At 34.2% G+C, this 15,620-nt stretch overlaps 3 protein-coding genes across 4 annotated transcripts in view; 2 read left to right on the top strand and 1 right to left on the bottom strand.

Moving 5' to 3' along the window:
• Positions 1 to 81: 81 nt before the first annotated feature.
• On the top strand, positions 82 to 10,847 carry LOC119833953 (gastrula zinc finger protein XlCGF7.1-like). 2 transcript variants are annotated; one of them, XM_038358212.1, is made up of 10 exons: positions 82 to 235; positions 1,451 to 1,573; positions 2,509 to 2,593; positions 3,533 to 3,627; positions 4,002 to 4,091; positions 4,905 to 5,023; positions 5,621 to 5,760; positions 6,234 to 6,379; positions 6,872 to 6,919; positions 7,201 to 10,847. In XM_038358212.1, the coding sequence occupies exons 1-10, from the start codon at positions 200 to 202 to the stop codon at positions 7,264 to 7,266; spliced, it is 948 nt and encodes a 315-aa protein (XP_038214140.1). In that variant the 5' UTR covers positions 82 to 199; the 3' UTR covers positions 7,267 to 10,847. The 2 variants fall into 2 exon arrangements, with proteins under 2 accessions (XP_038214140.1, XP_038214132.1); XM_038358204.1 differs by having other exon boundaries at positions 2,467 to 2,593.
• Positions 10,848 to 11,673: 826 nt separating this feature from the next.
• On the top strand, positions 11,674 to 14,508 carry LOC119834388 (farnesol dehydrogenase-like). Its single transcript, XM_038358737.1, has 6 exons — positions 11,674 to 11,835; positions 12,223 to 12,388; positions 12,811 to 12,952; positions 13,394 to 13,523; positions 13,770 to 13,901; positions 14,164 to 14,508. Exons 1-6 carry the CDS (start codon positions 11,704 to 11,706, stop codon positions 14,206 to 14,208), a joined length of 747 nt encoding a protein of 248 aa, XP_038214665.1. The 5' UTR covers positions 11,674 to 11,703; the 3' UTR covers positions 14,209 to 14,508.
• Positions 14,233 to 15,620, bottom strand: part of LOC119835780 — a 6,306-nt gene continuing 4,918 nt past the window's right edge. The window contains exons 4-9 of the mRNA XM_038360773.1: positions 15,351 to 15,416; positions 15,220 to 15,282; positions 15,063 to 15,143; positions 14,925 to 14,984; positions 14,657 to 14,816; positions 14,233 to 14,402 (exon numbers count right to left, since the gene is read on the bottom strand). Of these exons, the coding sequence (XP_038216701.1) occupies positions 14,233 to 14,402; positions 14,657 to 14,816; positions 14,925 to 14,984; positions 15,063 to 15,143; positions 15,220 to 15,282; positions 15,351 to 15,416 (600 nt within the window). The remainder of the gene's footprint in view (positions 14,403 to 14,656; positions 14,817 to 14,924; positions 14,985 to 15,062; positions 15,144 to 15,219; positions 15,283 to 15,350; positions 15,417 to 15,620) is intronic.

Raw genomic sequence — 15,620 nt, 5'->3', positions numbered from 1 at the left:
TTCAAACGTTTTAGATTAATTCTAAAATCTAAACCATAACAAACTTTGCAGTGGCATTATCTGTGGTGTTGCCTGTGCCCCACCCCGCATCTGCTTGTCCCCTTTTCCGACGACTTGTCGTCAAATTGTAAAAGTGTTAAATTTTATCGAAAAATAATTGTGTATTTATGTTTTTCAAGAGGAAAAAAGTATTTCAATAATGGATAAGTGTGGAATATGTTTAAAGCCAGCGGAGGTATGTAGATTTGTGCATATAAGATATTTATGCTGTGCCGTATGCGGTCAATATTTTTTGTTTTCCTTGCGTGATAGTTATAAAAATAAAAACTAAATCGGAATTCCACTAGATATTAATCAAAAACTGTTATACATGCACGATTATAGTGCTAGCATTACTTTTAATAATGTTCTAGAGCAATTTAAAGAAAAAAAACTTAGTTCGAAACCAGCCCGCCTTATTTTTTTTTTATTTACCTCGACCGTCGCTCAGTTTTTTTTACGTCTGGCTCCGCGCCGCATAAAAACTTTAGTGTTTATTTTTTTTTCTTTCATTGCTGAATGTTAGTTCTCTGCGTTCAATATCACTTGGTTTTGAGAATTATGACTTTATTTTAACGATCTGAAAGGCATCGGAAATTACGAAAAACGTTAGTAGTTTTGAGCTTATAGACTATTATCTGTCTGCATTAGTTACTGAATAAAATAGTTTACTTTTATCACGAGTATTAATAAAATTTATGAAATTATTTGAGTACATAATAACATAAATGTTTACTCAAATAATTTCATAAATTATATGTTAACATTCTTGTCAACTAAGTCCATAATGTATTTGTGAAATAAATATAAAATTTGATATATTTTTTTAAAATTGTGTCATTTCTATGGTACAATTAATTGTGTCAAAAATTATTTTTTTGACACAATTATATGCTTATGCTTATGCTTTTTTTATATAAAGATATAAAATAAAAAACAGTTGAGTTTAAAACAATTTATCACTCACTATCTCCTTATTGCATCAATATGTTATATTATGCTTTTTTAATAGGGTACTTTTGTATCTAACATTAATTCTCCTACATGGTGCTCTATAAGAATTGGTAACTATGCGGTTTTGTGCATGATAACCCTCTTTAATTTATTGGCAATAAGAATAAATCAAAATACTGTAGATGTAGCCACTTAATAATCTGTAGCTTTGAAACTCCAATTAGGGTAGAAAGAACAAAGGTGTTTAAGTTTTATCAATTGATTTTTGATCATTCATTAATTACCCAAATATTCATGTTCCTCCTATATATTTCTATATATAGTTTTAATAGTTAACTTGATAAGCACCAACCAGCTAAAACATTGTTTGTTTATCTATCTGAAACATTTGTATCACCTTTACATTAAAATAAGCAATCTCTTGATAACTTAATAAATGATATGGATTTTATTTCAGCAACTCTTTGAAACTGGTAAGGATGGAGTATATGCCTGTTTCAAATGCCAGCCGCTTGTGCCGGAGGTGACCATTGGAGATAATGATCAGGGAACTTCAGAGCAATCATCTAACAATGATGAGGTAAATACTAGTGATAAGAACTAGTAACAAGAGACATGTATTCCGATATTTGAAAATTTATGAAAAAGGAATTGATTAAAATTTGCATTTAGTAATATCTTATTTTGAATTCTCCATTGTTAATTTTATTTATAGATGTTAACTTTGATTTTATATATTGTTTTCCTTATCTTGATTGAGTCTGTGTATTTCGGATTTTGTCATTTTTTACTGATATTTTATAAATAGCTCCTAAAGTATGTAAAACTTGTTTTGCAATTCATAGTCTAGTATGGATTATGATATTATTATATCATTCAATACAATTATATGTTTAATAATTGATTTTGCAACATAAAAAAAATTCAAACCAATAAAGTGCTAATAAATTAATTATTAATAACTAATGTATTACTTACAAGAGTTGTGTGAAGTCCTATGTCCCCCCCTCCCCAAGTGGAGTATGGGGCAGATGATATACATCTGTTTTACTGATCAATTTTCTTTATGGACAAGTAGGTGATCAGCCTTCTGTGTCTTGTCAGACTGAGCTTTTTTGTGCATCACTACAGGAAATCGAACCCACAACCCATGGGTTCTACGCGCACGCGTTAACCAGAGGCAGTTGATATGATATATGATTAAATAAAGTAATATCATAAGGAAATTTATTAAAGGGCTTTAAAGGGATTCAAAATTCAAAAAAGCTCAATCAGATAGACCCAGCTTGTAAATTACAGGCCTTATAAGAAATACAAAAAGCAGTTTTTAATCTATTTTTATTTCACATAACTTTAAGATTTGATTTGATGACTATTACTTAGGCTATCTTGAAAATCGTATGAAACATTCAAATGAATTAAGCTGGAATATTAAATGTTTTGGGAGAGCAATGTAGGGGGTGTTATTTTCAGGATCAAAGTTATGGAAATTATCAGTGTAATGTCTGTCAAAAGTCATTCCAGAAAAATATGCAGTTGCAAAATCACATGCGGAACCATCGCGCCGAGAGACGTTTCATGTGCACATTCTGTAATAAAGGTTTGTATTCATCAAACTCAAACTCAAACTCAGACATTCATTTATTTTTTTGCACTGTAGAGTCGGCATAACACAGTTTTAACATTTTCCACACCAGTTCGTCACGCAGTTTCTACAGAGAAGAGCCGGCAAAAAACTCTGTATGATCTGGTCTGATCAAATAATAAAGACACCCTTAAGTCTTAAATTTGATACTAGTAGGGTATTTTACGGTTTTGTTTTGGGATTCAATCCTATCAACATCAAAAAGCATTCAGAACAGCATGCAAATTACTTTTATTAATATTAAGCTCAAGAGTTTGAATTGAATTCAATGTATGTGTTACTCGTGTTGTACACCAGTAAAAAGTAGACTATCTGCTAATACATACTATAAATCTTTCCCTGTACCAAATTTCTTACGGATACGATCAGCTTTTTTTGCGTGAAAGAGTAACAAACATCCATACATACTTATAAATTGCGCGTTTATAATATAAGTAGGATAGAAGAAATTGTTAATATAAATTTATGCGGTTGTATATTGACAAACCTTCCCATAATATTATGAATGCGAAAGTGTGTTATTGAGCGCTGCCCGCTTTTAAAGGGAAAGGCATTAGGAAAGGATTGATGACTGGAAAGAAGGAATGGACGGGAAGGGTGCGGAAAAGGAAACGGGCTTCTTTGTCTTTCTTTGACGTCACAATGAAAGGATTTTATGATATTAATTTTGTGTTTGTAAGCGGCTCTTGTTAGGTAAGAGATTGGAATATACTGCTACTACCGCGGTGAAACATCTCATTGCAGGCGAATCAGTTTTTAATTTATTTTATTTTAATTTATAATACGTTCTTTATGTAAACTGAGTAAAATTTAAATTTGACCATTATCTAATTTGTTCAAGATTTATTTTCCTCGTTCTTATAATATGAATAATTATAAATTTTGTTTTTACAGCCTTCTCTCAATCAAATAATTTGCGGGCACACCTGCGTATCCACACTAATGAGCGACCTTATAAATGTCAGGAATGTGGCAAAGCCTTTACCCAAGTGAGTATAGTATAGTTTAAAGACAATATTTGTAAAATGAGTTTTTTTTTTTACTATGATAACTACTGCGTATTGCTTAGCTCCCTTTTGTTATAAGGAGCTTTTAGCTCTTTATTTTTCTTTTTGTAACTCGCTTCACTCGTATGTTTTATGTAACTGATTCCTTAAGACACTATTTTGGTACGCTTAAAAAGACAGATTTAATTCAAACTTTGTACACTTAACTGATTCTATCCGTATTGAATAATTTCTCTACAAAATTGTTTCAAATGCCCTTTAACAGGGTACTGTTAAAGGGCATTTGAAACAATTTAGGTGATTCATTGCATTGAAATTGTTTTCAGTTGCCTTAAATACGTAATGGTTTGTTACAGGTGACGAATTTGAACAATCACGTTCGACTCCACACGGGCGAGAGGCCTTTCGTTTGTCCGGAGCCTGGATGCGACAAAGCGTATGCGCAGGTTTGTATATTAACACTGATTCACCTAAGTTAGGGGGTCACATTTTATCAGTTGTGAAATATAGACCTAATGTCGTTGACGAGAGTTGTACGAGAGAAACCATAAAAACTCGATTGGTACATCCCTTTTTTTTTTTTTTTTTTAAGTGGAAAATGCTCATGCATACCCACAGCCTTCGAGGAAAGACCGCGGGTTATGTCCGACTCCTACTGCCTATATGCCATAGGCAGTAGACCTACCGACTAAACTCCACTGTGTTCCGTCTCACCACGTTAGCCGAGGTCGTGGGAACTCTTCGAGAAATCGTCCACGAGATTGGTACATCCCTGACTTAAGATGTAGTATGGTTAACAGAAACGAAATGCAAATTTTACCCCCTTTAGTCATCCTATAAAAATTTACAAGCAAATCAAAGTGACATATTTTTTTAAATTTTACTGAAAATATATGAAGTAACTCGAGCCGCGATCAGCTTTAGCGTGCAACGCCCAGTTGCTTTATTTACCATAAAGTATAAACTTTTCGTGACTGTTTTTTCTACCAATGGACAACTTCATTATGCATATTATATTATGTTTTCTCTCGACTCGGTTAGTTTCGCGACGACTCAACTTGGTTTCATTTGAATTGAATTGGTATTGGAAATATATCTTATGTACAATCATAACCAAATTTCATATAAGTGCACTCGGCAATTTTATACAAAAACAAAACAGAGTAGCAAACATCCAAACAAAAATTTTTAGGGCTCATAAAAAATGTGGAATGACGTATAATAGACAGTTATAATTTTTGCTCTGTTTATTTGGACAGGTAACAAATCTCAATCAGCACCGCAAACGACACCTATCGGGGCGCCCGTTGGAGAACTCGTACCAGTGTCCCATATGCGGGGAGAGGTTCTCCCAGCGGAATCACATGTATGCACACAGGTATGTTTAGGCGAGCGAGTCGAGGGATTTTCGATATGGACGGTTTATAGGTTAAAGCTATGCTAATTAGTGAGGATTTCTTAAAAAATGATACTTACAGGCTATCATCATACCTACCTTTGCTAATATTATAAATACGAAAATAATTTTGTCCGTCTGCTTCTCCTTCACACCTAAAGTACTGGTACAATTAAGATTATATTTGGTCCCACAGCTTGAGACCCTCAGGTCGCAATGGTAAGAACATAGCATAGGTTTTAACCCGGAAATCCCGCGGAAGCGGGAACTATGCTTGAATGGAAGATGTGGCTTTTTGTAAAACGTATGTTTTGTTTTTCCTATTTGTAATACTGTACAATAAAGCAATTTCTTTCATTCATTGACTATGCGGGTTTTCATTGCGTACGTAAGCGAAGCCGCGGTCGGAAAGCTAGCCAGTGGGCTAAATTAAACGATATGGTGCGTTTAGAAATTAAAAACTTTTTAACGGATTTTAAACGCGATTTATTCATTATATTATTAACCCGACGTTTCGAACACTTTACAGCGAGCGTGGTCACGGGGAGACTGATATGATATGGTGCGTTTTAATTTCAGACGAGAAGCGCACTCGACGCTGAAGAGCCCGGTGCGCGTGCGCTTCGCGTGCTCGCTGTGCGACGTGAAGCTGCCCACCGAGCGGCTGCTGCGCGCGCACCTCGCGCAGCTGCACCACCACGAGGACGACGAGCCGGAGCGTACGTGCCCCACGCGCTTTTTCTTGTGTTACAGGCGGACATGGGAACTGGTGGTTCGCCTGATGGTGAGCGAGTACCACCGGTCATGAACATTCGCAGAGGTAGTGCGTCTGCGAATGCGCTGCCCATTTTTAAGGGGTACGGGATAAGAAAGGTTCATCCTTTCTGGACTTCTGACTGGAAAACCGAAATGGACTGGGAAGGGTGAGGAAAAGGAAATGAGCCCGTTCACCCTACGAAATACATATTATTATTTTACGCTGGTTTTCTATGGGGATTTGGTACCTACCCGATGCGAGCTGGCCCAATTTGTGTGTGACACATACAAAATTGCATCGCAATCGAATTCCCCAGCCGCAGTTGGTGTAATTGCAACCCGAATATGATTTTATTAGTGTGCATCTACCTACACCTCTATTAGTGCTATAGCGTGTCGGCTCTAAGTAACGTGTGCAATCGCATTGCGTGCGCAGAGGTGCAGTTCAAGTGCGTGTTCGCGTCGTGCGGCGCGGTGGTGGCGTCGCCTCGTGAGCACACGGAGCACCTGCTGCGCGCGCACCAGCTGCGCGTGCTCGCCACGCGCGCGCACCGCCCGCCCAAGCGCGGCCGCCCGCCGAAGGTACACCCGCGCACACACACACACACACACACACACACACACACACGCACACGTACACGCGCGCACACACACGCACACGTACACGCGCGCACACACACACACACACACATGCGAGCACGCACACACACACACACACACACATGCGAGCGCGCACGCACACACACACACACACATGCGAGCGCGCACGCACACACACACGCGCACCTGCTACGCATTACCCTGGTGGTCTGCCCACGCCCCGCGCCCCTGGCCCCTCGCCTCACCGCGCCGCCGCATTAGAGTTGTGACACTCACACTGTACACACACGCACCATCTTTATATACGGTCAATTAAGGTCATTGTGAACAGGCTGATTGGCAGCGACTCAATAATTTTTCAATTATGTTACTTAAAGATCATTGTGATACGTTAAGCATTAGATTAGATTAATCTAATCATCAGTTTTATTTTAAATAAGATATGTAAATATTTTACTTCTCCGTGTTTTACAGATGATGAAAGATCCACTCGATCTCGGAGACCAATCAGAATATGAAGAGGTAAGGATTATAGTATTTTCTTGTGTCTGATTTTACGCGAGTATTATACATTTAGAAATTAAAAACTTTTAAACGGATTTGAAACGCGATTTATTCATTATATTACCCGACACTTCGAACACTTTACAGCAGGGAGACTCCCCGTGACCACGCTCGCTTAATAAGTCGCTTTAAGTCTTTAATTTTAGAGGTAGGGATTTTCACATAAAAAATTGCAATATTCGGTATTGGATATTTATAGCATTAAACATATTTTAATAATGTTTTTTTTTTGGTTCCAGGTGAAAATCATAAAAGAAGAGCCTCAATTCGTCACCAAGTTAAAAGTGCAAAGTTTGTTCCAATGAGTTTTAGTGACTGGTTGAAAGACTATACAATATCGGATGGCGTTCGTGCCGGAGAGTAGTCAGTATTATGGTTGAGACTGTATCCGTTAATGTAAAAAGTGTGGAAATCGTCTCTCCGCCCCGCTACGTCTATAAACGGTTTGTGAATGCAACAAAAGGCCGTTTACACGGAATCGTGACGACATGTCGTCCCGATGTTTGTGGGAACATATCGGATCGCGAAATTTACAAAAGGCAGTGGGACAGTGTCGTCTCGGATCGGTGAAAATGGCTATGTACTTAGAGTATATTATTATATAGCATTTTGTATAGTTTTATTTCTACTATATTATTATCAGAGGTTTAAGAGAAACTTGCCGGAATATATTAAATAGAAGTGGCATGGAAACCATGTTTATATATTGTCCCTCTATTTAGATTTATCGCATAATACAGTGTTACAGAAGTATATATGAATTTGGGGGTTACATGTGCCGTGCACCGTAAAAGATGATTTTTTTTTTTTTTGTGATCAAAATTTTTATAAACGGAGATGTGCAATAATTCTATCGGTTTTAAAATTGTGTTATTTTTTTTGCACTTTTTCACTGCATATTTATTTGAGCTACTGTAAATATGCAGTAAAATTCAATGATATCAAAAGGTAAGGATGTCGTAATCTGTAAGGATGTCGTAAAAAAGGTCATATATAAGCGAAAAAATTGTATATCGATTATTTTTTATCTATGTTTAGAAATATGCCAATTATAGTAGTATTGTCAATTATTAATTTTCGATTTAACTGGATCGCATTGCAGTATCATGTCAATAAATCTGTTTCATTAAGGTTGTTATCATAAAAGCTATTTATGTTTTTCGCTTTTATATAGATCCTTCACACAAGGGCGTACCGTAGCTCATACATTTATTTTTGCAAAGAATTAAATATATCTTAAGAATCGAAGAAAAAACGCCAATATACGCCCATTTTTTTTTCTCTTTCAATTTAATGTGACAGCTATAAAAAATTATCTAAAAACTTATAATGATAGTGTTGAAATGATCACCAAAAAATAAGTTATTATAGCATGTCCACTGTTTATCTGAAACTCAAAGATATATGCATTCAACACTTAATTTTATTAACAAATTTTTCCTATGTTCGAATTTTTTGAAATGATCTCTTTCTAAATTATTTATTTGGCATTATATAACGGAGCGAATAACCGGAGTGTTGAAGATTGTGAATAAACAATTAGTGATAGTGATTAATTAAGAAAAACAAAATATTTAGGCTGAAAATCACGCTTTGCACTTATCATGTAGGTAAATAATAATACTCTGTGTTTGAAATATAAGAATAATGATTGGTGATACATTGGAGTAAGCGGATATATTATATATAGCAGTCGTATTACAAGGTTTGGCGGCATTTGGGGATTCATATGGCAAACAATTACTAATATTGACAGTTGTTTTCCTCCTATTTTTTTTTTTTCGAGAAGCAGTTTCCTAGCGATATTAAGAAAAAGAATTACATATGAATGACAATAAAATTCTGCGAAACGTTAGCCAGTGTCGATTTAGAGTGACCACCACAATTTGGCTGTATGTTTTGAACATATTGAATCTTGTTCTATAACAATATTGAATTGAATTATAAGATTATGTATCAAAGGGGAATTTTTTAACTTAATATTAAATTGCGTATTTTGTTAATTGCCATATGCATTGTCGATGTTGTTACACGCACAGAACAGAAAAAAGAGGTTAGAAAGGAACTGCTTCGGTATTTATATTTAGAACGCGTGCCGTTGCTATGTTTTAACTTCTGAACTCCACTAAAAGCAATAGACCCATGCGCACGCGCATTACATACAAATATTAGCTATGTGCACTCACACACATGCAAGAACAGTTTCTGTTACCTCTTTTTTCTGTTCTATGTGTACAAGATGCACAGATAGACGTATTTAGAGAAACATAAATGTCTAACGCTTTACTAAACGAGTGTAGGGGTGCAAGGATCTATTGGCACTTGGGTGTGAAATAAGGGTTGCCAAAAAAAAAAATCTCATCATAAGTATTATGTTTAGAAATTGATTTAAATGAATGTACTTAGTACAGTCTATTTTGAATCATTTTAAATTTGAATTATTTTATTATACAGACAGGCTGGCATACATTTTCAATGTCTCTTTAAATATGTCCATGGGTGTAATAAAATACTAATTACATACAGAGATATAGATTATTATTGATTTATTTTAGTAAATATTTATATTTATGTTATATAACATAAAGTTTTATGATTTTCTTACCCGTGAAAGGTATTAAGGTTCCATTCACAGTCAATCCATCGCGTAAAATGGCGCAGGCCACGCCCTCTACGAAGGACTGTCATAAAAATTTTGTATGTCGACTCCCTCCATTTCGCCTAAATCACTTATCGTCGTACCAAATGAATTGGCTGTGAATGCCCACCTGTATTGGTTTTCAGGTTATTATGTTTTATTATATTATATATTCAAATTATTGGGTCTGATTGCAATATACAAATGTATGCAAAACAAAAATTTAATTTTTCGATACAATTAGCGTAAGAGCTCGTCAGATATTTACAGATATATACTTATTATAGCCTTTGTAAGAGATCAATAATAATAAATTTATTTGTAACTATAGCAATATTAACAGCAAGTACATATTGTATGAAGTGAATAATAAATAGTTTTAACAGAAGGTATTTGCATAGAGAGCACATGTTGATAAATTAGATAAGTGATAGATTAAATATTATATATGGAATACCTTTTGTGGACTATGGTTTATGTAGTTAAATTGTTTATTGAATATATTTTGTATAAATACTAACTAATCGATCGTATATCTCACTCACAACAGGATGAAATCGAAAATAAACTTAAAGATTAAAGTTATTTAATAGATGTTATTATGTCATTATTTAAAGCATTGGATGATTTAAAGATCTTTATCAATTGTTTCGAAGTGTTTGAAGTTGAGTTTGAAGTCTTCATTATTGTGAAACCAATAAAAATACAAAATACTTGCCGCATCAGATAACGTGTATTATATCAAAGTTTAATGTACTATATTTACCAATGAAATGTAAGGGATGGTCCTTATTAGTTTGGAGTGAACACTTAAACATGCTCGACATATTTCGTTCGCATGTTAATTATTTAATTTTATATGTCATTTAATAGTACAATGTATGCCTAGATATTAAAAAAAAAGTTAGGCTGCATACAGATTAATTTTAACTAAAGACATTTAATTAAATTTAAACGCCGATATCCAAGAGTTTGATATAGCACATTGTCTAATACGAGAACTTAGTCATATCTGTTTTGTTGTGGCTTAACTTATCAGATGTCTACTCAGACTAAAACAATTTAACTGCAGAGACTGTAGTAACGTTAGCGTAAGGTGAAAATGTTCCTATGTGCGTCAGAGAATCCGTGAAGCGTGTTGTTTAGTTGTAGTTGTAATATAGTCGACCATACTGTAGCCTTGTTGAGCAGTGCGGAGATTTTTCTATTAACATACATTTATCTTCAAATATACAATTTTAAATATAACACGGTGTTTTATTTTGTTCGAGTTGTATGTGCTTTTTTTTAATTATGTGAAACTAGATGCTCGTCCCGCCTCCGTCCAGATATGAAGATTCCTGTTTTATCCCAAGGGATCATTTAATCGGGATAAAAAGTATCCTATCACCCAAGTCACCTCATAACCTGTCTGTATACCAAATTTCATCAAAACCGAACTTTTAAGGCTATTGAGAAAAATTTCGGCGATTTAACGTGAGTGCAAAAACGCCAATAAATAAGAAAAAACGGTATGAAATCAATGTTAAAGATGTTAAAGTTAGTTAAATATATTAAAATTAATTATCCTCAACATGTTTGAAGAGTGTTAACCGTGTTCGACCGACACTACTTCCTTTTATTAACCTTTATTTTGCGTGTATTCTTGAAAGTAGGTACTTAATCACTCACTAAGTTTTCCCTTTTACAGGTTGGTCATAATTCACAGACCATATTTTTCGGAAAGCGGGAAACCTTATTCTATTTTCGTACATGTTAAAGTCTTTTTTATCTATTACATTATATACCGCCCGCGAACTTTGTTTTGCAATTAAGAAGCTTTCATTCAAACTTTCAAATACCCTTAATAACCCTTTATACCCTTTAACCCCAATAACCCTTTTTAAATCCTTCAGGTGCTGATTTTTTAAAAGAATAGAAGCAATATCTTATTCTGATTAAACTACATATAAATTATAATATAAATTGTTACTGTATATAGATATCGAAAAATCTTAAACAATTAAAAATGCAACAGGTAATTCATGAGAATAATAAATAGCTTTAGATAACAACATCACAGTAACTGTCAAAGCTACTAGTATGCAATTATACAAGGTTAGTTATGGAGCGGTGGTCAGGAAAGACGGCAGTGGTGACTGGCGCCAGCAGTGGGATCGGGGCCGCAATCTCTGTAAAGCTGGCTGATGCTGGCTTCCGAGTTGTGGGTTTGGCGAGAAGTGATCATTTAGTTGATGTGAGTGCAATAAATATGTTATGCGTAACAAAGAAAAATGCATGAATTCTATAATCTGGTTATGTACATATCAATTAAAGAAATATATAATAATAAAAGCCCAATGGTTATAACCAGAAGAACAATAACGCAAATTATGAACATATATATTATGTTCAGTGTGAATTATTGTTCGCGTAGATTTACATTATTCTAGATTTCAAAGTAGGTTTCCAATGGGCGTATGTTAGCTAGAAAGTTGAATGCGAGCTATCAACTAGAACGCAATCCTTAACAACATACGTTGTGTTTTTGATGGAATTACAAGGAAATTTTCGATTTTATCACTGATTTTATTTTATAAATATCTGTTCATTTTAACTCATAGTTTACATACTAAATCTTCAGCAACTACAAGCAAAAGTAACGGGCGATGGCAATATAACATCTCTAAAATGCGATATTGCAAAATCTGAAGAAATCGCGATGGCTTTCCAGTCCATTGAAGAGAATTTCGCCGGAATTCACGTTCTCGTTAATAATGCTGGTGTTATTTACCCCGCTCACATAACAGGTGAGACGATTAGTTTATTGTATAATAGTTATAATTAATAACAAAATCAATCTGTTCGTTAGTGTCGCTTTAGCGCGAGAATGGCATGAAAAATTTTTGTTTTGATGCATTTATAATAGTCCAGGGAGATTATAAAAGGTAAGAACAGCAAGATAAATGTGTCAATTAAATATTCTATTGCGATTCGAAATTCGCCGGGTCAGCTAACTGTATAATAAATATATATTGTAGTTATGTTATTGTGTTTGTATTTGTAGTTAATAAATCGTAACAACTAACACGTTCAGATAAGTAGGTATGTGGTGCATGATTGCCCAATTTGGATCTCTTATTTAAAGGGTCATTACTATAAAGCGATTTATAGTTGATTATTGTATAGGTTAACATAAATAGAGTTTGATTCATTGCATTAAAAACTAAAGATGTTGGCGATTCTCCGATGAGCAATGACGAAGTGATATCGACACTGGACGTGAATGTGAAGGGAATGATCCTGTGCACTCGACACGCAGTCGCTTCTATGAAGAAGCAGAACTTTAATGGCCACATTGTAAATATCAACAGGTAAGAAGTAAAGGTATTTGAAAAATCGTTATTAGAAAATTGATAGAACTGATTTACTGAGGTAAAAAAAGAAGTATTGTTAATATTTGTTCTGTATTTAGCTATTTTTAGAAAAGATAGAGCTAGAAGTAACCAGCTCTATCTTTACTTAAATAATTTGTAAAAGTAGACAAATGATAGGCTTGTCTTTCCGTGGTAAAGTGTTCGATACATTTAAAATTATAATATATTATATTAGACAAAAGTTCATGACATAATATTCTCGTATGCCAATAATAGATGTAATAACTGCACTGATACATATATTTATGAAGAGTCAAAGGTAGAGTTGCTATCAACTCTAGCGGCTTCGGCTTTATACCTGACATTTTCTTAGATCAAAATTTAATTTAAAAAAGATTCCTAACTAAATTAAAAAGAAAAAAAATTATAACTTTTCAGCGTAGCCGGTCATTACATTCCCTTCCTGCCCAATATTAACGTATATTCAGCGAGCAAGCACGCAGTCACGGCGTTCACAAAATCACTTCTGAACGAGTTAGCTCAGTTTGGTAGCAGCATTAAAGTCACGGTAACTTAACGAATTAAACAATTTATAAAAATGTGCACTGAAACACAAATGGCTTTTATTCAACATCCAATTATTATTTATAAAAAAGGCGACTTAATAAGTTTCTTTACTAGACACTTTTTATCATTTCATATCGACTATGTCTACAACTTGTTTAAACAAAAAACGTTTTGAAAAATAATAAACTTACTTACTTAATTTACCAATAACACACATAATTCGAGACTAAACCCGTTATTATTTTAGGGCATATCTCCTGGACTAGTGAGGACCAAAATGGCTCAAAGAGATGGTGTCGAAATAGATTTGCCAATGTTGGAGCCAAGTGACGTTGCGGACACTGTGCTTTATGCGTTGTCCACTCCACCCGCAGTTAACGTAAGTTTTCAGATACGGGAGGTGCAGGTGGAGTTATAACGAGTGTCGAGTTAGGTGTAATCCTAAAAAATGTCATAGAGTCTTCTTCTTCAATGAATGATTTAATAAATTCAAAATATAATTTTAAAACTGTATCCCTTATACTTTTTCTGCCTAGTAATAAACTTTAAATTGTATTTGGGTAGATATATTTGTATACTATATAGCCTGCACGAGTTGTAACAAGTATGTGTATATGTATAAGTATGATAATATTTTGCAGATAACTGAATTAACCGTTCAACGGGTATCTGAAAAGAGAATATAACGATTAAATGAAAATGTACTAATTTCAACGTATTACTTTATTGTCAAATGGCACTAATTTTAATGAGAAGCCTGAGCAGATGTCGAAGATGCAAGCCCCAATATACTGGTTGTGAATTGTACAAATGCTCTTAATATATCCAGTTTGAGAGTCCAGAATGGCGATGGTGCATTTGCAGCGGTAGCCTGCCCGCCCTGAAAAATAAAGTTCAATTTAATAAGATAATTGCAGTGTTATCAATAACCACGTGATGAATTGTCATAATTATATTCTAAATGGAAATAAAATACATTTCATATTCGTGGTTGTTTTATTTTTTTATTTAAATAATCCGTGCTACTACTAAATATTTGGGTTCTAATTCTTAACAACACTCAGATTATAAAGGCTGAAGAAAATTAATGTAAATTAATTTATATTAGTATTTAATCTAAGAATTTTTTAATATGATTTGGTTCCAAAGATCTCTTCCACGGATGTGAACTGCCTCCAGAACTACTCTTGGACATCTCTCCAAGAAGAGACATCAGAAGACTTGCAAAGAACCCAGCGGAATCCTTCATTTGGGGACGACCGTTCTCTTCTGAACTTGCGTCTGGATCACCCGCCTAGAAGATTCAATGTTGAAATATATTTTTGAAGATTCAATGATAAATATGTTTTTAAATGTTTTAGTGATGTATATCCATATTTCGAACTTCCTTCAGAATACTTACAGCGCTAGTTCCTACTATTAATTTTGAAAGGAAATTGCCAAAGAATGCTCCATTATTTTTCTGAAAAGTAAAATTACTTTTATATATCTTAAAACATGCATTCGTATTGAAATTGAAAGTAGGAGTGTTAAAACATACCGATCCACCACCAGTTATTGTGTCTAATGACGTCAATAGATAGCTAGCAATAACTGTTCCTGGATATTGATCGCCTTCTGACTAGAAATGATATTGCAATTCGAATTATATTTATTACATTACAATATAAATATTTTGGTTAAAAATAATCACATACCAGTAATCCTACGAATAATCCAATACCTGAAGCAATGAGACTGTTTAGGTCGATCCCATCGCCCTGCAAAATATATTAGTCTTCACTTCTTTGAAAAATACAAAAATTCACAGAAATGGAGTAAAACTTACACTTAGATTAGCGATGATTCCGCTCACAGTAGCGAGAAGTGAACCTAAATCAGATTGCCCATCTTCCTAGAAAAATAAGTTGCCTCAACAAAATTGGTTAACTATATTTTTTTGTATACCATTCTATATATATGTCTACCATTCTATTCATCTACTATATTATATCCAATGGTTAAATATAAGGAGAATTAGAAATTTTGTGTACATAGTGTTATAACACATAGTGTTATATTTATCAAATATAGATGTGATGATGTAGGTACATATGAT

This window comes from Zerene cesonia, chromosome 2, assembly GCF_012273895.1.
Source record: "Zerene cesonia ecotype Mississippi chromosome 2, Zerene_cesonia_1.1, whole genome shotgun sequence".
NCBI lineage: Eukaryota > Metazoa > Arthropoda > Insecta > Lepidoptera > Pieridae > Zerene > Zerene cesonia.
Note: the sequence above shows the minus strand (reverse complement) of the source record. Positions and strands in the feature narration are given on the sequence as shown.

Coding starts and splice junctions, on each gene's coding strand:
- LOC119834388 (XM_038358737.1), top strand. CDS start 11,704: ATGGAGCGGTGGTCAGGAAAGACGGCAGTGGTGACTGGCGCCAGCAGT. Junction 11,836..12,222: donor GAAGTGATCATTTAGTTGAT/GTGAGTGCAATA, acceptor CTAAATCTTCAG/CAACTACAAGCAAAAGTAAC. Junction 13,524..13,769: donor GTAGCAGCATTAAAGTCACG/GTAACTTAACGA, acceptor TTATTATTTTAG/GGCATATCTCCTGGACTAGT.
- LOC119833953 (XM_038358204.1), top strand. CDS start 200: ATGGATAAGTGTGGAATATGTTTAAAGCCAGCGGAG. Junction 3,628..4,001: donor GTGGCAAAGCCTTTACCCAA/GTGAGTATAGTA, acceptor GGTTTGTTACAG/GTGACGAATTTGAACAATCA. Junction 4,092..4,904: donor GCGACAAAGCGTATGCGCAG/GTTTGTATATTA, acceptor TTATTTGGACAG/GTAACAAATCTCAATCAGCA.